General features: G+C 37.9%; 1 protein-coding gene across 2 annotated transcripts in view; it reads left to right on the forward strand.

Moving 5' to 3' along the window:
• LOC108439204 (vacuole membrane protein 1-like) overlaps positions 1-22515 on the forward strand; it is a 77730-nt gene that overhangs the window by 37997 nt on the left and 17218 nt on the right. For both annotated transcript variants that reach the window (XM_017717468.2, XM_017717469.2), the window contains 5 exons: positions 662-871; positions 5501-5632; positions 13466-13546; positions 14222-14338; positions 17151-17212. In XM_017717468.2, coding sequence (XP_017572957.1) covers positions 662-871; positions 5501-5632; positions 13466-13546; positions 14222-14338; positions 17151-17212 — 602 coding nt within the window. The remainder of the gene's footprint in view (positions 1-661; positions 872-5500; positions 5633-13465; positions 13547-14221; positions 14339-17150; positions 17213-22515) is intronic.

The raw sequence follows: 22515 nt of genomic DNA on the forward strand, positions 1-22515 counted from the left end.
ACATCACTGTGTCACAGAGAGTTTGACACAGGTGCAACTCGCACCCCCACTAACGGTCGCTCCTGTTCTGGAGTTTCTTTTCCTTCTTTGATCTCATGCTCTGCTCTACTACCGCTAAAGATTACATAGCCCCCCCAGCACACACACACATTTTTTAGACCTCTGCATTAAACCACAACAATACAGATCATCTTACTTTGCATTTTTTTAATCTACATTCCTCAGAAGAACTTTTCATAAATCTCTCTGTGCTCCTATGCCTGCCTTTTTGTGCCCAGACATTTATGTTCACTGTGCAGGGGAGCTAACAGTAAACTCTGAGTTGCCTAGTCTTTCATTTCATAACCAGTACTTACATGAAAGTGCTGTGGTGAAGACTGGTTGCCTTCCAACACTGTGGAAAAAAACAGAACATGCAAATTTTTTATTGTTTGAACCCTTTTGAATTTGATGGAATTTCCCCATAAGTAAAATAGGCCAAATGACATTATCAACAAATATAAAATAAAGTCATATGACCTAAAATTTGATGTTGGGTTGTCATCACATCATTCCATATGGCATGGAAGGGACAAGTTACTGATGCATGTTTGCCTCAGTGGAGGTGTTGCTCTGATGGCTGTTTTGTTTTAACTGCTCTCTTTCCATTCTCTTCTCTCAGGGTCCCCACATAGCTTCAGTCACACTGGCTGCCTACGAGTGTGGCTCAGTGGACTTCCCCGAGCCACCCTACCCTGACCAGATCATCTGTCCCCAGGCAGAGCCAGGAGAAGGGATAGGAGTGGCAGAAGGAGCTGTAATAGGGACAGTGGCTGGAGATGTCTCTCTCTGGGCCATCATCTCGAAAGTGCGTCTTGAGGCATGTATGTGGGTGAGTATATGTAGTAATACCAAGGCCCATAATTTCACTTTTACTCAAAAATTATTATTGGTATTTGAATTAAACTGAAATGGACATGGCAGAGCTGCCCATAAATGTCCCATGGACTTGAGCTCACAAACAGAGAACATGGTGAAAGTGAAATAAGTAAAGAAGCTTGGGAGGCTTCTGTTCTTTCTGTACCAGAAAATGGCATTGTAGTCACAGCAGTTTACATTAATGTTGTGATAATGATAATTTAGTATTTTGTCAGGATGTAATTTGTTGTGAAATTCAAATAAATGTGTACGGTGTTCAGCAGAGAGTAACTGTAACAGTGTTAGATCTGCATTCACAGTAAAAACAATGTCAGATTCTTTTAAGGCTTTTCTCACAACTGAATTTACAAGACAAATGTAAAGCTCTGAGTTGCAGTAATGAGGTGGAAACCTTGATCAATTCTGTATTATATGCAATCTCATTTCATTGAGATTTTCTTTTTCACTTTTTTTGAATGATAACCGCTGGTGGTGGGGAAATAACCTGTAAGTGTTGCTGAATTTCCCTTTACCCTCTCACGCGGTTTCACACTTCACACCAGATCTGTGGTTTAGCATGTTTTTTTTCGACAGTAGTACAGCCTGTTCTTTATGGTCCTACACATAGACACAAAAAAAGCTACATAGGAAGTGACCCCCGTGTACGAGAACATCTAGTACTACTCTTACACTTCACATGCAAAATCCCTGTCATTATATAGAACAGATAGAACATCATCATTTATCACCTGGAAAAAGTTTTTTGTCCAAATACAAATTATGGATCTTGTAGATTGACTGCCATCTGTAGTTGTATCATCATATTGAATAAGCATTTACACTTAGAAATCTAAGCTTGCTTAACAACTAATATCAGCAACACTGCTGAAGTGTACAGGAGTGGTCCTCTTCAGTGGATCTCAGTCTTGCTGTTGTAGTGTGTCTGCTGTACAACAGCAAACCTGGGCCAGCTCAGCAAGGCTTTGGTATTGAACTGCTGTGTTAGCTATTCACATAGTAGTATATGCTTTTGTTACTTAATGTTTCCCAGAACATTCAGAGTTTTGATGTTTCCTTAATATGAAATTAATATGAAGTTCTCAGTATGCTCTGAATAAAAATTGGTCTGCAGCTCTGAGAACCATGTGCACAAAAGATGTGGTTAGGGTTTTTTGTTTCTTCCTCTAATCAGAAATGAGAAGTGAATACACTAATCTGTGTTTTGGTTATCAGTAAATGTGTGTAGCTGCAACAAAGCTTTGACTTTATTCTAGTTTATCCAAGAGCGGTTTCTCTATCCTGCTGACTGTTGCAAGATTTCTCAAGAAGAGGGCATATTACTAGAGAGGGATGTAATTATAAATGAGCCTCCAGCTGTTACCATTCCATTTCAGGATGTTATCATGTGATTGAACTGCTTAAAAACAAATGCAAAAATTGAAAGTGTTGCCACTAATATTGAGATTTTCATTCTGTTTTTTTTTTTTTATGTAGAGAATACCCCAAAACAAACAAAAAACGTACAGGACTCTTTTTAAGGCTGGAGGCTAATGCACACGAAACACATCGAGTGGCTGCCACCAGAGACAGTGACACCACTCAACATTTCTGTTTTTGTGCTATATTAAATCTAGACCCAAATCACAAAAGTGTTATTCCATATTTTTGCAGCGAGTTCAGTCTGAAATGATCTTGTGCTTGTGCATCTGATTGTGCAACAACTGCGCTGTTACTTAGGTGCTACAGCTGTGCCCTGTACTGTCTTTTACCCATGGCACAGAGCTCCTCTGTTTAGCAGTAGCTTTAAGCTGGCTGCCTTAGTCTTTTTATGCTTTTTTCTTCAGACAAATGCTCTTTACTGTGCTCTGGTGGAGAATAGAGTTTACACATCACATGATTCTTCAGTGTGAGAACATATTGGACAGGTCACCAGTCCATCACACTGAAGAAAAGCTTGCATTTATAAATTCTATTATAAAATTCTGACTCATCCTCTGATCAGCAGACCACTTATACATTACAACTAAAACATTTACTTTCAAGAATTAATTGTGTTTTGAGTAGATTTCACAGCTAAGCTGGCACAGTGTAATAGCACACACTACAGAATAGGGAGTAGAAGTAGAGGATTGATGTCAGGCTGGTGCCACCTCGCCCTCTGGCAGGTTCTAAAATGTATGGCATTAGCCACACCTGGCTATATGCTCTCAGTTTACTTTTTTTTTTCTTTTTTTCTTCTTTTTTTTTTGGAGTGGAACGATGACACTGGAGTTAGATGTAGGAATATGATATTTCCTGTCTTCACTTGTAGACATGCTCATTGTAAATGTGCTATTATCATTGTTTTTGAAGGCAACCAGATGGTCATTCTATTTGCTGTAAGCTAGCTCCCAGTACATTTGGACTAGGTGTTCAGTGCTATGGTTGGTTGACTTGGTTTAGATGACCTGGGAGTTGGAATAAAACAAAAATGTGAACCCCAATGACTGGGATGAAAAACACAGCTCTAGTTTACTTTCTTTGTGCTAGTATTGTTTATTTAAATCACATCTCAAATTGCAGTTGGTCTGAACCCAAGCAAATTTCAGAGAATTTCGTTTTGAAGTTGCGCATAGACATGACAAGAGTCATATTTCAGCAAGGCTCTCTGGGATTTTATTTAGCAATCTGTGTCTTTATCAAGCACCTGGCGATGGCAGACTACCTGCTGGGCTGGGTCCTCACCCCATATCCTGCCAGTGCCAAGACTCATTGTTAAGAGAGCCACCCTTGGCAAGAAGACCAGCAACCTAATAGAGAGATCTCGCTTACACACACACACACACACGCACACGCACGCTTAGACAGAAGCATAATGCTCTTGTCTTTCCCTATTAACGAAGAATTGACAATTGTGAGCAAGGGTTATTTGCTAAATCAAGCAGCCATTGACAGTTGTTGATGTGAGAGGCCACACACACACACACACACGCTTAGACTGAAGCATAATGCTCTTGTCTTTCCCTATTAACAAAGAGTTGACAATTGTGAGCAAGGGTTATTTGCTAAATGAAGCAGCCATTGACGGTTGTTGTTGTGAGAGGCTGCACACACACACACACACACACACACTTCAGTAGATGAGGGTCTTGGTGAGAGACAGGCCCCCTCCATTCACTCTCTGAGCTGCATCATGTGCGACACCACTGACCCTTGTAAGCATAAGTGGCCATTTTTCAACAATCCACACAAGGAGTGGTGGCTCATGCATGCACACATGTACACATACTATCCTTATGGGTGCTTTCTTTAACCTTATTTACAAATAGGAAATCCCTCGTTTTCAAATAAAAGTTCTCACAGAAACCAGCCCCCACAATTTTTTAATATTCATGTTTTCTTTGCGTTGTGTTGATCAAATGTCCTTACAACGAGAGTAAAACTGTACATATGAGCAAACCACTGGTTGCACGTTCATTGTCTTCGCACACAAAACCCCAGGCACAACATATACACTGGCCAAACAGCTTTCACAGAATGGCTCTGGATGGGGCAGCTGTCCAGGAGATTAGCAGCAACTGCTCGATGAGTAACCCGGTGGCGGCCACCATCAAAGCCAGTTGTTTTGAAGGGAGGCAGGATGTCGAGATTAAATAACAGCCCTGTTAATACCTGACCACCAACGGCAAGAGGAAAAAAAGCACTTGTACTTTTGCCATAAGGCTTCACTCATTCATAATGGTGAGCATCTTAAAGTGCATGGGCAAACCTCCAAACTGTCCAGACTTTCCTGTCTTCAACTGTGCTTTAAAACCACTATCAAACCCAGGCCCCCTGGGGAACTCCTTGTATTTTGTTATTTTTCTCCTATCAGCTTTCTTTTTTTCTGTACCTGGTTAGAATCAAATACTGCGGGGTTTTTTTTTCTTCTTCTTCTTTTAAACCAATGCAGTCCGCTGTGCTGCTAAATGAGTGAATGTGTGTGGTCAGCTCAGTGTCTAATCAGCCTCGTGTGGCTCTTTTGTTCTGTGCCTGGTAAGAACGTCCTGTTGCTGTGGAAAGTGGCAAGCTAGTTGGCTGAGCTGTGGCTCTCTCTATTGCTCACTCATTTCTTAATTCTCTCATTCTGTCTGTGCTTGGACCTAGGCCAAGTCTCAATACCATTACTAGGGCTTTACAGTAGAGCTATTTAATGGTTTAATGTTGGTTTTAGTGCCTGGCCAATTTCAAAGTTAAGTCACCCATGTCAATACTTAACACATTTTAAAGAAATATAAAATATATGTCAGCTGAAATATTTCCAAAAGTTCAGTAACATGTTCATTAGTTTTACTTAATAGTTAATTAGCTTTAGTTATGCATTCTTTGCATATGTATATGCAAATTGTGAAATCTCTTAAACTCAAATAAGCAGCAAAGTGACACAATATCTTACATAAAGACGTAGAGTCTTTTTATCAGACCATTACAACAAAGGTATTGTGCTGATTTTTCTAGTTACTTCTGTTTGGACAAACTGACCAGGCTACTTTGTGTTCATGTGTTTTTATGTGTGTGTGTGTGTGTGTGTGTGTGTGTGCGTGCTTATGCATGTGCATGTATGTTTGCGTGTTTGTGTTTGCAGGGTGCAGGGACTGCTATCGGAGAACTTCCCCCATATTTCATGGCTCGGGCTGCTCGATTGTCAGGCACAGAGCCAGATGATGAAGATTACTCAGAGTTTGAGGAGATGCTGGAACAGACTGACACTGTACAGGTGTGTCCACGACCTTACCTTTCTCTTCCCTTTCATCTCTTTCCCCATCCTTCCCTCACAGAGTCTACCTTCTTTCTCCTCCTCACTTTTGCCATATTCTGTCTGATCTCTCCAGCCACATATCTTACTTTACCTCCACTTAAGCCAGACATACAGTGTATGATTTTAGAAATATTGTTCAATGGTGAAACTTCATGGTGCATGTTTTAATTGCCTGTTGTATAAGAAAGTCATACAAAAACAAATTGTTTGGTTATAAAGTTACTGGGTATAAAATAGCCTCAAATTATACAGTGTATGCCAAACAGCACATGCTATGCCCTCAATCTTAAAGGTGATTCTCCGATAGGTTTGACATCTTCATTTTCACGCTCTCTACCATTTCACTGTGTATACACAGCTCCGCTTGTTCCACTGTATTCCACTGTATTGCGAGTTATTTTTTGTCCTAAATAATAATGTATGTCTTGACATGAAGCAGGTAATAACACTTATTTTTTAACACCCCTCAGCTCTTTTGAAAAGTGTTTCAGAATGTTCTCTCACAATGTTTCCACTACCTGCACAAACGTCCATTAAGAGCAGATTAAAGACATTTTACATGTGCAAAACAAGAGGCTCTCGCAGATGGAAACCCCCTGAAATCATTTCACAGAAGTGTATTGTCAATCAGCACATTTGAAGCCAAATCTGACCAAATATTTTGCCACAGAGTAAACAAGGACATTATATTTTTACATGTTCTGCAGTTTTGAATCTGTCTTGTGTTGTCCTTTTGTTTATCTTCTTGCTTTGATAGTATTTTTTATCCATTTGCTTCTCAGCCACAATGACTAAATAAAGATGTTTTAAGAACTGTTGTATACGTGTTCTGTGTGATGTTGCATCATAGTTTCTGACCTCTTTCTGGTAATAGTTCCACTAAGTGGGATGTTTCTAGTCATTTCATTCATGATAGGGAGATTTTATCATGAATAATGACCTCATTGTGACTTAAATGTAGGTGTACTTATCTAGTAATCATCACATCTCAATCCTGTGAACATACAGATGTGTCTGCAGTTGAGTAAATTGTGTTTGCACAGTAAGCAGTGTTAAAAAAAATTGTATGTGTAAATCTGTCTGTGTGTCCATTCAAGACAGCCTGCCATCCTGTAACCTTGAGAGAGTGGAAGATCTGCTTTGCGAAAAAGGGATGGAGAAATTAAGAAAAAGTCTAAATGACTTGAAAATAAAATTCTCTGAAAGATGCATGTGTATCACTTTATATGACACGGTCCCCTTAAGTGTTTGACTCTGTTTTACATCGGTCCGATCTCCTCCTCCTTTCTTTCTTTCTTTCTTTCTTTCTTTCTGTCTCTCTCTCTCTCTCTCTCTCTCTCTCTCTCCCCCTCTCTCTCTCTATCTATCTATCTATCTATCCATCTATCTGTATAACGGGCCAGGCAGTTGGTGTGTCTACGGCATGTGGCCATCAGCTCCTGGGCGCAGGTTTCTCTGGCTACATGAGCCTTCTTTCCCTTCATCTCCTGCTCTTTCCTCCTTCACTCTCACGGTCATATGGCACAGAATCTCACATCCGCCCAGAATGGGACCTGTATCCTCTTTAATCCACCTCCCCCCTCTCTCCCTCTGCCTTTCTCTCTCTCGCTCTCTCTCTGCCTTTTTCTGTATAACGGGCCAGGCAGTTGGTGTGTTTACAGCATGTGGCCAGCAGCTCCTGAGCGCAGGTTTCTCTGGCTACAGGAGCTCTTCCCAGCCGGAAGCCTTCCTTCCCCTCATCTCCTCCTCTTTCCTCCTTCACTCTCGCTGTCATATGGAACAGAATCTCACATCCGCCCAGAACGGGACCTGTATCCTCTGTAACCCCCCCCCCCCCCCATTCTCTCCATTCTGGAACTCTCTCTCTTTTCTGTGTGTCTCCCTCTCCTGTACTCTTCCTCTCTAAGGAAATCACTTTTGACTGCTGAAGAGTTCTCTTTGATTCGTTCTTCACTTGACGATGTTTTGCACTATCTGTCTCATCCTGCTTTGATAACGCTAACCTTCCGGACAGGAGCATTTGATAAAACGACGTATATGAAGAGAGATGGCTGACTTAGCTGACAGGATCACTTTTTCTTCACCAGGATTTCTATATCTTCTTATGGAACATTTCCTTTAATATATTTTTTTCTCCACACAGCGGAGTCCACTCTTGTTATGCCGTAGATGACAAAGAACAAACATTTAAAAAAAACGTTTTAAATTAGGTTTTTTGTTTATTTTTTGAGAGAGGAACATAAGATTCTGTGTGATGTCTTTGATGGCAGTGTGTAATTTGGTGTCCTTTTGGTCAGCCCTTACTCCAGGTCAAAGGTTTGTCCCAGTGTGCACTGTGGCAGCTGCTTATAGACCAAAAATTCTGGATCACCTGTTATGGACTGGGCATCATCTCCTTCGTTTGTGTGTCTATAAAACTGGAGCTCCATAATAACAACAAATACTTAGGGATCTTCTTCTGAGTATGAGGAGGTGATGCTCACTGCATTCTTTTTCAGATTTGTGTTTTTGTTTATCAGCATGAAGGATTTAGCACATCTGTAATGGTTTCATTTTTATTCTGTGCCAACAAAGTGATCTGGCACACAAAGGGTTAACCCGAATCTAGCAGTGAAAGGGTTAATGTGCTTGTGGTTTTTACAGATTTTTTTTTTTTTACTTTAAGAATTTGAAGGTATGTATAGAGTTAACCTGCCATTCGCCCTGGCACTGAGAGGGTTAATGAGTCTGTGAATTCTCAGTTGCCAACTCCCAGGCAGGCGAGTAAATCTGTAACTGGACTCAGCAGCATCTGTGCTGGGCAGGGCGTGTGTGTGAGTGTGAGAGAGAGAGCGAGAGAGAGAGAAAGAGTGAGTGAGTGCCTCCTCCTGCCCCTGGCTCTTCTCCCTCCCTGATCTGTGGTTAGCCCCGCCCCTTCCCATCACGTGACTTCTCTGAAAGTCCCCCCTCCCGCTGCCTCCCCCCATGTTTCCAGTAAATTGCTTGAAAGGAGGGGGTGAGTCAGAGCAGCTTCCCTTCAACCACAGCTTGTTAAAGAATTTGTCAACGTGGACTCCAGGGCGCGCATTACCCCCCCCCCCCCCCCCCCCCCCTGCAATAGATTTGAATTTTTTTCCCTCTTTCTTTGGAACGGTCTCTGGGTCGGATTACGTCAGGCGCTCATAATCACTTAACTTCCTGTGACACACTGTAAAAAGGGAGGGAGAGAGAAAGAAGAGAGAGAGCGCTTGTGATGGCATCGAACAAGTGTGTGTGTGTGTGCGCGCGCTAGTGACGGGGGCAAAAACACGTGTCTGTCTGGCGCTTAGTTCAGAAAAAAATTAGCTATAAACAGTGTGATTGAGTGTCGACCTAATTATGACCAGCCTCTTCTTTTTTTCCACCAGTGCAAATATGCAGATTTTACCAGACCATCCATTTAAATTATTTTTCGTGAATTGCATCACACATTTTAATTTCTGTCCAATCTCAATTTTAAACCAAATATCTGTAATTCCACTTAACACTCAGTATGATATTACGTCACACGTCTTTTGTACTTCTTACTAAATTATTCTTCAGTAAGCCATATTAAAACTTGTATTTAAATCCTGGAGGCAAATATATATGAAACCAGTATATAATACATACTGAAGTGGCATAATCTTTAAAATTGCTATGGTTGCAAGTAGTTGGAATTTTGTTTTGGTTGGTTTGGAGTGGTGAAACGTGGGATGTGTTCCGAAATCAGGAAAGCCAGTCTGAAGCATTTGTCTCTTTCATCTATTTGCATCAGCCTTCGTCATCGTTCTGTCTGTGAAAGCCTGTTGTGACTCTTCAGCACAACATATACAGTAACTTTTTTTGTGTCTGTCAAAAGACTCTAGGCAGAAGAGCAGTGAAGGTAGATTTTGTTCTAGGTGCCAACTTAAATAGGACGTAAAAGTTGGCTTTTAGTCAGGTTTAGTGAAATAGTGACAAAAAATTGAGATTCCATTCATCCCCCATTCTCATCTAAAACTTGACCTACAGCAGCAATAATTAAAGTACTGAACACTTCAAACATGTTGTCTCATTTCTGTGTTTGAACAATGAACATCAACAAACTTCATAGCAGAGCTGGGTGAAGAATGGAGTCTAAAAAGGAAAAAGTGCAGAACGGTGCCAAGCCCAAATCAGAAGGCTCAAAGTGAGTCCCATAGTCTTAAATACTGGTGCAGTTTTGACAAGATCTCCTAAGCATAATTGCTGGGAAGCCCTGCCTCAGGGGATGGCCGGGCGGGTGCTGGTAAGGGCGGGTGACAGTAGTGGGTGAAAGGCTTGCCAAATGGGAAATTTCCATGATGAGTTAAAAAAAAATGCGACAACACCGTAAATAATTTAATGGACAAATACAATAACTTTTTTTTCCCATCAAAATAGCAGAATGAGATATATTGAGAAGTGTAGCAGAAGGCATGTAAGGCGTGTCAGGTAATACAGATGTTTGCCAGCAGATAAAGGATAAAGGGCTCTATGTTTGGAGGGGGTAGATGATGATGATGAGAGACTTGTGACTGGATTTGAATGCTGTGATTTAGCCTTGACATTACTCAGCGTTTCTTGTGACCGTTAGAAGTGGCTTACTCATGTGGCATAATGCCTCTGTGATGAGAGTGGGCACTGGCGTCTGAATGTGGCCCTTTTGTTGCCATGGTACAGTACAGACGGGTCACGCCGTCAGTGAGAGGAACAATAGACATTCCTCCCTTTTGAACAATAGACATTCCTCTGACACTAGGGGTAGCCATCACTGGATCTGATCAGGGGCGAGAGAGAGAGAGAGAGAGAGAGAAGGAGTCTAACAGAACGAGTGCAGCTGTTGCTATGTGTAAGTCCAGCCTCTGTGATTGGACAGAAAAGATTCTGATTTTTCAAGTTCAGCCAATCATAACACAGCTGTGTCCGTTGGCTCTGGACCCCTCCCTTCTCTCCCGCTGCCAACATTACTTGGCCTGATTTGATGTCCATATTAGGCTTGATTTGGTCAAATCCACTCCCATTGCCAAATAAGAGACCACTCAAATTTCAACAGACTTCCGTGTCAGGGGGATGGATAGGATGCACAGCATTTTATAAATGAATTAAAGATGAGCTCATCAGCCCAGGGGGTCAATGTATGATTTACATGATCATTTATCAGTGATGTTTCTGTGTTAATACTAGTCTTTTTACATTTAGTCACTGGAAAGAATTTCTGAAAGTTTTTCATTTGCATAATGAGATGTTTGTGGAATCATGCAAAGCCACTGCCCAAAAAAAGGCTTTAAAAATGTGAAAACATTGTATGTGAAATATGTGTGTGAATATGCATATTCTTGCTGTTCCTCTCTAACGTAGATGTGGCCCTTTGTATCATATCTCAATAAGTTGTGTTAAAAGTAGTAAGAAGTGTGACTTTTTTTTCTGTCTTTTCACTGTTGTTGATCTAAAACAAAACAATGATCTTTTTTGAGAAGGGTTTTGTAAGTATTAGAAACAACAAAAGGAACAGGGAATGTCTTGATCTTAAAGGTGTTAAGAGCATTAAAAATCATCAAAATATTGGTTAGACAGGAAGTATGGAAAAAGAAATCATTTTAGAGCAGTGATTATAAAGCAGTAACGAATTTAGTGCTTCTGTTTGAAAAAGCACCTATTTAAAAAAAGCATGTTTTGCTTTTTAAGGTTCTGTTGCATTACGATTTCACCCTCACCTTAAAATAACCTTAATCCTCTTCTTCCCAGTGAAGATGCACAGGGGGGGAAAACATCCATGTTATTAGACTGAAAGAGACTTTTGTCAGATTGCAAAGGATAGCTGGATATATATGAAAGGCATTTCTGACTCATTGGCATGACCTAGGAGAGTCTGGTGTTGCTCTTCATCCACCCATTTCTAAAGGAATATAAAAAGGTTCATGGATCTCTCTGGTAAGGGTTAATGATTTCAGTTGTATTTTCACATTTTAAGACATTGTACTAGTTTTTAAATACTCAAATGATGTTTTCACATATTTAAATTTGTTGTGAAAAACATGCAACCCTAATGTAGAAGTGGTTCAAAATGTCTGTTCATTCTGAAATGATACAGGTAAATATTTCCTCTTCTGATCAGTGTGATAGAGGAGGGAGGTTTAATTGGTTTATTAACCCTCTCAAGTTGTTACAGACTTTTTATCTGTTTAGTTTCTCCATTGCAAAGACTTTGCAAGGAGCACTCCGTATGTAATGAACAGAATTCATACAAAAATAATTGTTAATAAGAGACACCAGATGATGTGAAAGATGTTTAAAATAGCATAAATGTTTTTGAGCTGTGTAGAAAAACACTCAGTGAAGCTCTCATTTTCTTTCTATACATGGAATCCAGCTACTTTGCAGCTTTGGACACTCTTCCCCAGATTGTAAATATAGCTTTAATTATGACATCTAAAATTTGCTATTTGTTCTTTTTTTTTTTAGAAAAGGATTATATTTCCCTTGTACGTCACATGTTTTTAAGATTTAGTAGGTAATTTAAGAGACGAAGGAAGGAAGAGGAAGTTTTTTCATCATTTAAGATGGTATTTTAATCCAATTTGTTCTTCCATTTTATGCTGAACACTCACCTATTCAGAGAGAAACGAATAAAAGAGAGAAGAGCGTTAAAGATGTGGTGTAAGCCAAGAACAATTATTGAGCATGTGTGTGATTTTAATCATGCTAGAATAACTTAAAATAAATGTTTCAGTAAAGATTCTGTTTATGGTTTTTGTGCTGTTTGATAAAAACAGGCATCTGCACTTATCATTTATCATTTGCTTGTTATACATTTAGATTAAGGGGGAATGAGTTTTTTTTCTGATTAGTCTTCTAAAGTGTGCAGTTTTTTCCCCACACATAGTGTACGAGAACTCCAAAAATGTTTATGTTGTAAGATTTAAATGCATGTGAAGTTTTCGTCTCCTGAAAATAATGGAAAAATAAAACAGGTAAAATAGCAACAGCGAGAGCATCTAAAATGAACGAAGTTCCTAAAATGATTTAAAATCTTTGTATGAATTATTGCATGCAAACAATTGCTCATTCCTCTCAAAATCACACCTAGTTTACTAGCATGTTTAACAATAAATAGTAATAAAGTATTTATCAATATCTTTATTAGATGCACTGTTCTCATTATGAATGAAAAAAGCAGTAAATGAATTAGTTAAATCTGGAATGTTCTGGCACAATTTAGATTAGATTTTAAGTTGCTGAAATTTTAAGAAGATTTTAAATGTCAGAAAAAATAAATAGTTCAGCTTCTTAAAAAACTCTCTTAGAGACAAGGGTGTTTTAAACATGCTTTGTCCAGAGCACATAAGGCAGAATTGTGTTTTTAAGAGGAAAAAAATAGCAATTTGTTAGAAATTTGTGCACTTCTGTAAACATCAAATTATTATGTCAAAACTGTTTTGCATGAATTCTACTTACTGTTTTATTTGAACTGTAAATGCTTAATTTTATTTTTGTTTTAAAGCCCTTTAACTACAGTTAGTCTGTTCTAGTGTTTGATGCATACTGCACACTGATCATTTAATTATGTAAATGAATAACAATTTTAATAACAGTGCAATTCATTGATTATTTCAATTTATTCTTAGATTTCTTTCTTTTTTTTAAAAATTATTTTAATTAACATGCAAAGCAGGTTTCCTGTTTATCCATGACTGTACTTTTACTGACTGTTTAGTGAATCTTTATTATAATTATAATAGCATAATTAATCACTGCAATAATCATGCGATTGTCTTTGTTTTTGTTCTTTAGGATTTTGCCACCCGAGCGAAGCTTACAGTGCAGAAAATGGTTCAGAGAGTTGGATTTTTTGGAATACTTGCCTGTGCTTCCGTAAGTTCTTGTTTTAACTTGGTCACATATTAATTTTACATGTCATTTTTTTTTGGCAGCCTTTCTTTAGATCTCCTCTGTTATTTTAATTAGGAAAAGTGACTCAGTTTAGGATGTTATCATCTTTTCTCTGAACTCTTCTGAGCTCTCCGTTTTCTGAATGAAGCATGTCAGTGCACATTAGTTGTGGAATGCAGTGGCTGCTTTGTTACTCATTATACTGTGAAATAATGTACTGTACAATTCATTTCAAATATCTTAATCCTACACTCTCAAAAATAGGAGTGAACTGGCACTGGGATACATCCCAGTACCTTTAGCCTGGGAACATTGTTGTACCAAAATCCTTTGAAATTATATTTTCTAAGTTCTAAGTTGACTCCACACACCTCGCCTCGTCTCCAGGCTTTTATTTTATTGTTCTATTATAAAGCATTAGAATATGAAAAGGTACAAATATGTACTATTCACTAGTCTTTTTTTTAAAGATACACCACTGTTGTACCTTTCAAGGTACATTTAAATTCTTTGTACTTTAATGAAAGAAAAATGTACCTGTACAGTACCTTTACTTCTAACAGTGTAACACAGTACAATGTGATTATCATAATACGCTTGAATTGTCTTTTCTGTATTGTGGTTCTACTATGTTGCTTTTTTTCCCCTCTGTTCTAGATTCCAAATCCACTCTTTGACCTTGCAGGAATAACCTGTGGACATTTCCTAGTGCCTTTCTGGAGCTTTTTTGGAGCCACACTCATTGGCAAAGCAGTAATAAAAATGCACATCCAGGTGAGTAAGGCATGGATGTCTTTGTAGACGCTGAAGCTTGTTTTTAATTGCTTCTTTATCTTGATCTTTAGATGCATATATTTACATATTTAGATCTTCTGTTTGAAAAACTACCTGTTTGGAAAACATGGTGTCTTCACTTTCTAGGGTTTTGCTGCATTGGGATGCCAGCAAAACCATTCAGACCCAACTGTATGTAAGTCATTATAAGAGGCAGCCATTTTGTGTTTTATTGCCCTCCATTTTGTGCATATCACAGCTGTGCTGCTCTCCACAGGCGACGCACTCCAGTGCTGGCTCCGGAGTCAGATGTTTAGAGTTAGGATAAAAAAGCACTGGAATGTGCTGAATAGGTTATTCAGTAAAGTGTGCTGATATCTGTGCAAAGCTGAAAATACATAATCCTTGCATTCTGTTTGCTTTTAAAGTAGAAGTCACATCATATTCAGCAAAAAATCTTCAGGAGTCCAAGTTTGAATGTAGAAATTGTTTTTGGCTCTTTGTATCAGCTGGTAATTATGTATTTTGTTATATGCAATTATGCATATTGTTATATTTATATGTAGTTTATGTATTTTATATTTTTATGAATTCTGACCTGCCTGACTTGTTCCAGTAAGCTTATTAAATTTATCTAAAGATAGAAAAGACGCCCCTGATAAATTCTCAACAAAGTAGCAAATGAAACCTCTGCTCCGGCCTCTGCTCACACACTTGAATGCTCATTCTCTTGCTCTCACTCATCATTTCTTTCTAACTGATTCTACTTTAGATTGAATAGAACACATTGAATGAACAGAGACACTTTGCATGTGTGTGGGTGTTGGCTGTTAATCAAACGGCTTCTGTGCCTGAAAAGTTTATAGAGTCAAACTTGTAGATCAGGTGAATAGAGACATATGATACTACATGTTCCCATAAAAACCCCCACACGCTGGTCTCTTCAGCAAAAGTCTAACATTTCACACACTTGCGTAGTCTTTGTGCACCTCAAAACCATCTGCTGGCTGATTTGAATGAGACTGATTGGTTGACTACGTGACATTTAACAATCAATCAATCAATCAATAATTCTTTATTTATATTCAGGGGACATTGAGAGAGAGACCCGCATTTACAGTGTAGCCAAGCCAATACAGAAATCAGGGATTTTAAAAATTGGATTGTCAAACATACCAAGTGTTAAAAAAAAATGAATGAAGAATCATCATCATCATCATTGTAAACCATTAAAAATGCAAGTATATATGTATTAATAATGAGCAACAGATCATATAGGGATAAAATAATGAAAACACAGTTAATGAAATAAAAGAACAGGACATGTAAAACAATAACCTGGCACTAGCTAAGAAGTAAAAGACAATAAAAACAATAAAATGCCTGTTTCGGGCATTACATTCTATTTTGTACACAAAACCAGAATTCTCTCTATTCAAAGAAGAGTTTTGTATATTCCTGATTGTGGTTAAATGAAATTATGTTATCTGGGTCTAGAAAAGCAGCTGTTAGAATTCAGACATCTTAAGCAAGATCATTTTTCCCAACAAAGATGTGCATCTTATTTAAATGTGAAGAATCAAAACAGTGGAAGTGTAAATGCTCAAGGTTTTAATTGCCTTTAAAATATGTAACTCATGTTTATTTTTCTGTTCACTAAATTATCTTGCTGTGTCACAGAAATGCTGTACTCATTGGTTGATATATTATCTTCTAAACACTGAAAATAATATTTAGATATAGGGGTTTTTATATATATATATAATTTAGGAATATAATTAAATAAGCGCACCATGATGTCTTTGTTATAAGAAACAGGATATCATTTATAATAAGTAAATGCATATCTAACTGATTTACAGAGTGAACTATTTCACATAAATTCACATTTTGATTCTTAAACAGAATAATGCTGTGTATGCTGAGTTAGATTTGAAAATGTGGATTTGTGGCTTGTGTTTGACAGCAAGAAGTTTATTCCAGTATTTATCTCTTTAGTACAACTACACATAGAAAGACTCCCCGACTGGTTATGTAGAGAAATCCAAACTGTGTCTGTTAAAGGACATGCTTACTTGACACAGTCACAGCTGCTTGTTTTTGTTCATGCTGGGGGAAACCTTATGGCAGAGAAAAACAGTAATGAGAGCATAATGACTGATTTTAGACTGATTGAGTCGCACCAGTCACCCCCCCCCCCCCCCACCACACCCACCCCCCATCCTGCCTTTTATCATGACTGGTCTGGGCTTGTGAGTCATCAGGATCCAGACTGGACAGCAGTCGTCACTGATCTGAGTTTACTTGCAGTCTGGGTCTAAAAAGTGCTGACAATAAAAGACAAAAGATGACACATCTGCCTGTCAATCCAGGGTAGACCCCTCAGCTTGAGGTTCTTCTTGTCCTCAGTCTCCTCTTTTTCCTGTCATCTACTGCCTTGCTCCCTTTAGTTTTCTTCCACTGTATGTTGTTTTTGTGTTTTGACCCATGATCCTTACTGGACTTGTGTGTAAAGGTTGCTTGGCCAGGTCTGTCTGGTTTGCTGATGTGTCATAGCTTTGAGAAGTTAGTTTGTGTCTCCCACCACAAAGGGCCTCTTTCTGCTAACCACTGTCTGGTTGCTTCCTCAAGGACATTTGAAGGCCTGTAAGGTGGAGGTAGGGGTAGGGGTGGGGGTTAATGATGAAGCCCTGAGCATGTCATGCAGGCCCTCTTTCTTATGAGCCCATGGTGTACTATATGACTGACTGTATTTCCCTCATTTTTCCTCTCTCTGTCTGTCTGTCTGCTTGTCACTCTCTCCCTCATACAGAAACTGTTTGTGATCATTACCTTCAGCAAGCACATAGTGGAACAGATGGTGTCCCTCATTGGGTGAGTAATTCAAGCCACTGACTTATATCGGGGGGCCCATGAACAAATGGAAAGGAGTGTGTATGTCTGCGTGGTTTCTGTGTGATGGGGGGTGGGTAAAGCACCATGATGTATAGCAGAGGAGGAAAGGGTTAAATGGAAAAACGAAGGATGGACAAGAGTTGTATGTGCCACTGAGCCCCTTTGTTCTTTTTCAGGTCTTTGCTTGGGAAACCATTTGCTTTTCTTTCAGAAATACACCTTCTCTTGTGGGCTACACTAAAATTCTGTCTTGAAATGAACATACCAGCATCTAACAGCATAATTTGTAGGTTTTCAGCAAGTGCATTTATATGTATGAGCTTTGAAGCTCTCTGCTTAACTCTTTGTCAACTTAAATGGAATTCAGTGGTTTAGGTAGAAGATCTGAACATTTTAGGCAAGAGACACATTAGAGTAGTCTGAGAATTCTAATCAGGTGTTATCTAATTTCTAAGACAAGCCCTAGAGGATTTTCTTCTTTTACCCCAATACTTTGTGGGGAATCATTGCATTGTATTGCCAAACTTTGTTGCATGTTGATCTGATGACCTTCAATCTGACTATATGGTTTAAAAAAGCTGTACACTCTCATTTAAAAGCAGATTGATTTTATTGTAGGGTTTGGTAGGCTGCAGACAGTGAGTGTATTAAAGGCTGTGACGTAGTGTGATGGCTACACATCTAACTACACATCTAGTGTCTCTGTCACAGCCCTGTGGCCAGCAGCCCCTCTAATCTCAACATATCACACCCACCCAGCCTGCATACTGTCTCATATAAAGACTCCATAATGATTCCGTGGTCTATGGTGACTGGGTGGGATACACTGTGTGTGTTTGCGCCTGTATGTGGGTGTGTGGGAAGTGATGGTAAGAGAAACAAACACCAAGGGATTGTGAGAGCTTGTTCAGTATGTTCTTTTCCTTAATGCCTTTAGGGAGCTTTATTCCTCACCTGTATCAGTGTGAAGGTGAACCTTTAGAGTATGTAATTCTGTGGTGAGGTAAATGTTCATGGAATGGAATAGGTACCCTAGGCCATGGCCTGACTTTATTTTTTTATTTTCATGAGGCAAAAGAACAGTCACTGGTCAATCAGTGTATAAAACCCAGATCTGTCCGACATATATACATTTAGCATGCATCAATATGACTGAATTTATTTGTGACTATTTTTTTTTCATGCAGACACACAAACATTTATAAGAAATTTAGAAATTGCTGCTAAATTATCTCGATAGCCATAATGGAGAAATGCATCACTTATTGTTGAGTGTTACAGATGCAGTCAAATTAACAAAAAGCAGGCATTTAATCCAAAGCAGTCCTAAACATTCTGCTTTTCCTGAGTTTATTGAATGTCATTGGTTTGAAATCCTGGTCAATGTCACAAGTCTGTCTGATATGACTTATTTTTTAAAACAAATATCTGCCCATACTGATAAAATTGTGAAATCATCATGCATTCCTTCTATAAAATCTTAATCCTACCCATTCTGTTGTGTGACAGTAGAGATGTATGACATAACTTATGGAGCTCACACTTAATGCAATAAAAAAAATCTTTATTTGAATCGAACTAATCACGCTACTCTCTGCACACTGTGTGTGATGCTTGGCCCAGTCTTTTACAAAATACACTTCTACACTTCATCGTATGGTACTGTAATGAAGTACTACAGTGTGGTGCAGTAGAGTGATGTCCTCAAGCACCTGTCCCCAGGGACAGCCCCCATCCCTCAATGCTGAGTGTCAGTAGGCCAGCCGCTGCTGAAACCTCAGAAAGAGATTGCATCAGCTCCCTACTTCATCACAAATGTGTTTTCCTTTTCTTTTACTTTCAAGAATGCTGATGCTGTAGGGAATTTTTACAAATCTGTTTCCAATGAAAAAAGTGTCTTGTTTTCCTCACATTTTGTCCCAAGCTTATGACTAAGTAGCAGAGGTCAGGAGATTAGTTATTTATGAGTCTGTTTTCCATGTATATGATGCCATGCAGCACACTTCTAGAGGGTGTGTTAAGTGCATTGAGAATAATCAGTTGATGGTAGAGGGTGTGGATTAAGGGCTGTGTGTTCTCGTATTTCTCATAGTCTCTTAGGGTCTCTAATACATTAATAGTGTTTTCTTTGTCATGGTACAAAGTACAGAATTATGTTGTAAGCAAACTGGACCACTAATTTTATTTGTATTTAAAGCTACGCTCTCAGACAAAAAAAGGTATTTAATGGTCAGTGGGACAATATCCCTGTTGTAACCGTGTTGGTGCCCTCAAGGGTATGTTTTCAGTAGCTTTAGTTAAGGAACACAATTGTATCATGTTCCATTACAATTCTATTTTTTATATTGCATTGACTCTATGCACTTTGTCTTGACCTCAGGCTTTTTATTTTATTTGATCTGTTTTAAAACATTAGGTTATGAAAAGGTACAAATAATTAAAAAAATTAAATGGCCAGGACCCACCGACAGGCCCAAGGTTTTTTTATACACTGCTTTACCCTAAGAATAGCTAGGTTTCAAGTCATTGTAGTTATTGAGTAATGAGCCATGTAATAAGCCTAGGATTTTAAGTGCATAATTGGACTATAAGATTTACCTGCACAGTATCTTTTTCTGATAGTGTACTTGATCTGTGTTATACATAAAGTTGGTTTTGTGTGTGTGTGCGCATGTATGTGCATGATGAGTACAACAGAGATACATATCAAAATGTTTGTGGAGGATTTTCATTATTATTTGTGTGTGTGTGTGTTTGTGTGTGTGGGTACGTACGTGTGTGCATAACTGTTGAGAGATCAAAAGATAAAATTAGTGAAACCAACTGTTGAGAACTGAGCACCACCAAGCACCACAAGCACACGTTTCTAGTGAATGACAAGTTTCTGTTTCTCTCAGAAACTCTATTTTTTACTAGTAGAAACTTTCCAGATTTTAACATCTTTGCAATGTTTTTTTTTCATCATAAAGTCCCCTTGTAGGTCTAAAGGTTTTAAGGTTGACCTGCTGTATTTATAGGTGATGTATTCCGACACGAATGCTTTGCTTCCCTCCCGTGTGTTCTTCATAACTGTTAAAAGTCTCTTTATTTACTCTAAAAAAAGTCACAATTTCTCAACTACCTGCTGTACATTTACTTTACTTACAAAGGGTTTACAGGTTTTTTCATGGTTATTACCATGCGATTGTAAACCTTATGTAGGGATTGTTCAGATGCTGTTTTTGTACTATCATTTAACAAATGAAGTGTAAATATTACAATTGCTGGAGTCAAAGCTTCAGCAATAAAATTTACTTCAGCAATAAAGTTTGTGTTTTTAAGCCATGGCCAGGGGAATTGTGTTGTATAGTTTGCCTGTACAGTATATTAAAGGATACTCTGCCTAATGACTAAAACCTTAATGTGTTGGTTGCCAGTTACTATGTTCTGTTTGTTTTTACGGAGACATGGTAGAATAGGTGGATCAGTATTCAGACTGTTCTGTGTGCAGTTAATATTGTTTAGATGGGGACTAAAATATATTGATATGCTTACTTCTTGAGAGTTAGTATAGTAGTATATACACTTTGTTAGTTTGTAAAAGCACAATTTGTTATTTATGCCATCAGGAAAGTTTATGTGTCTGGTTATATTTAATGCTAATGGGCAAAATATAAAAATTTCACTGAACTGTCCAACTTGAAAACTGTTATGGTATCCGTGTTATTGAGTTGTGCAATAAAGCAATTGCGTGCATATTTGAAAAATGTAAACAATTCCTTGAAATTGTTCAGTAACACTACTTTCCTCCCTAGGTTTTCAGTGTGTGAGCAATATTGTATCTAAGTACCTGTAGCCATATACACTGTGAAAGTTATCTAGGTGCTCTTCTCTGTGTGTCCCTGCATTCAGTGTGTAAGCAAAATACCCAGAGGTAGAACCGTAGATTTAAGATCAAATGAGATAGACACAATGACAGTTCACATAGGGGCATTTATTATGCTTTTTGTAAATATGTTTAATGTTAAAAAAAAATAAAATAAAAATAAATAAATATATATATATATATATATATATATATATATATATATATATATAGAGAGAGAGAGAGAGAGAGAGAGAGAGAAAAGAAGTTTTATATATATATATATATATATATATCTGTAGATTTTTTGTCATAAACAGAATCAATATTCATTTTACAAAAAAGGAAAAATAGCTATATACTATGTTAGACAAGTCGAGTGGTCATGGTTTTATGTAATTGTGAAAACAAAAGAATAACTATGGATCACACAAATTCTTGGTTGTTTGTTTGAATGGTCCTCCTTTTTAAAGGAAAGTAAAGATTTATGTTCTTCAAAGAAAAATGTGGTTTCATTGTCTTATGTCTTATGATTAATTTAAGCTTGTGCTTCTGAACTTACCTGCAAAATGATCGTCTGTGTGTTTCAAGAATTTAAAAAGGCTTTACTTTTGCATGTAAATGTCAAATTCAGTTCAGAGTGTTATACATAATACTAGTGAGATAGAAATCCTGTGTTATATGAATAGGGTAATATGAATGTAGTCTCTCTGACTCTCTTTTAAGTTTTGAGAATGTTATTTGTATAATATGTTCATTAATAATAGAAGCTCAAATGCAGCTTACCAGTCTTATCTTAAAAGAAAATAAATTTGAATATGTCTGTGTATAATATAAATTATAATGCATTGATAACTCAAACATTGTGCTCATTGAAAGACCTCCAAAAGGGCATTTGCTTTTATTTTACATCAGAAAGATATTTTTTACAGCATGTTAACTGATGAACGCACTCATGCTTGTACCTAAACATGATGCATTGCATAATGTGAAACTGATAGGGACACTGTGGAAGATTCAGAAACAGGAAATTGATTTGAAAAATTTGAATAAAATGAGTAAAAGTGTAAATTATCTGGAAGAGAGGCAATAATTTTAGCACATGGTAAATCTCCACAGTAGGATTAGTACTAATAGAGTAAAAAGAGTAATCAGATTTGAGTTAACAGTGCTGTTTAATTATTTATTTCTGATAATTGTATCAGAACTGGTGGGCCCAGGAGGGGAGAGACAGTAACACTTGAAGATCGAAAGTAATACCAGAGAAAGTATTTTTGTTTCGGACTACAAAGATATTCTGACTATCATCTTGGTATAATATATAAAGAACTTCATTTAACTACATATATTGCATCTGCTAAACATGATAAAGATGTGTTTCTTCTTCGGTAATGCCTCTACAAAGAGGTTCTTTGTGATTACTGGCAGGCCAATGATT

Source organism: Pygocentrus nattereri, chromosome 18, assembly GCF_015220715.1.
Source record: "Pygocentrus nattereri isolate fPygNat1 chromosome 18, fPygNat1.pri, whole genome shotgun sequence".
NCBI classification, from domain to species: domain Eukaryota; kingdom Metazoa; phylum Chordata; class Actinopteri; order Characiformes; family Serrasalmidae; genus Pygocentrus; species Pygocentrus nattereri.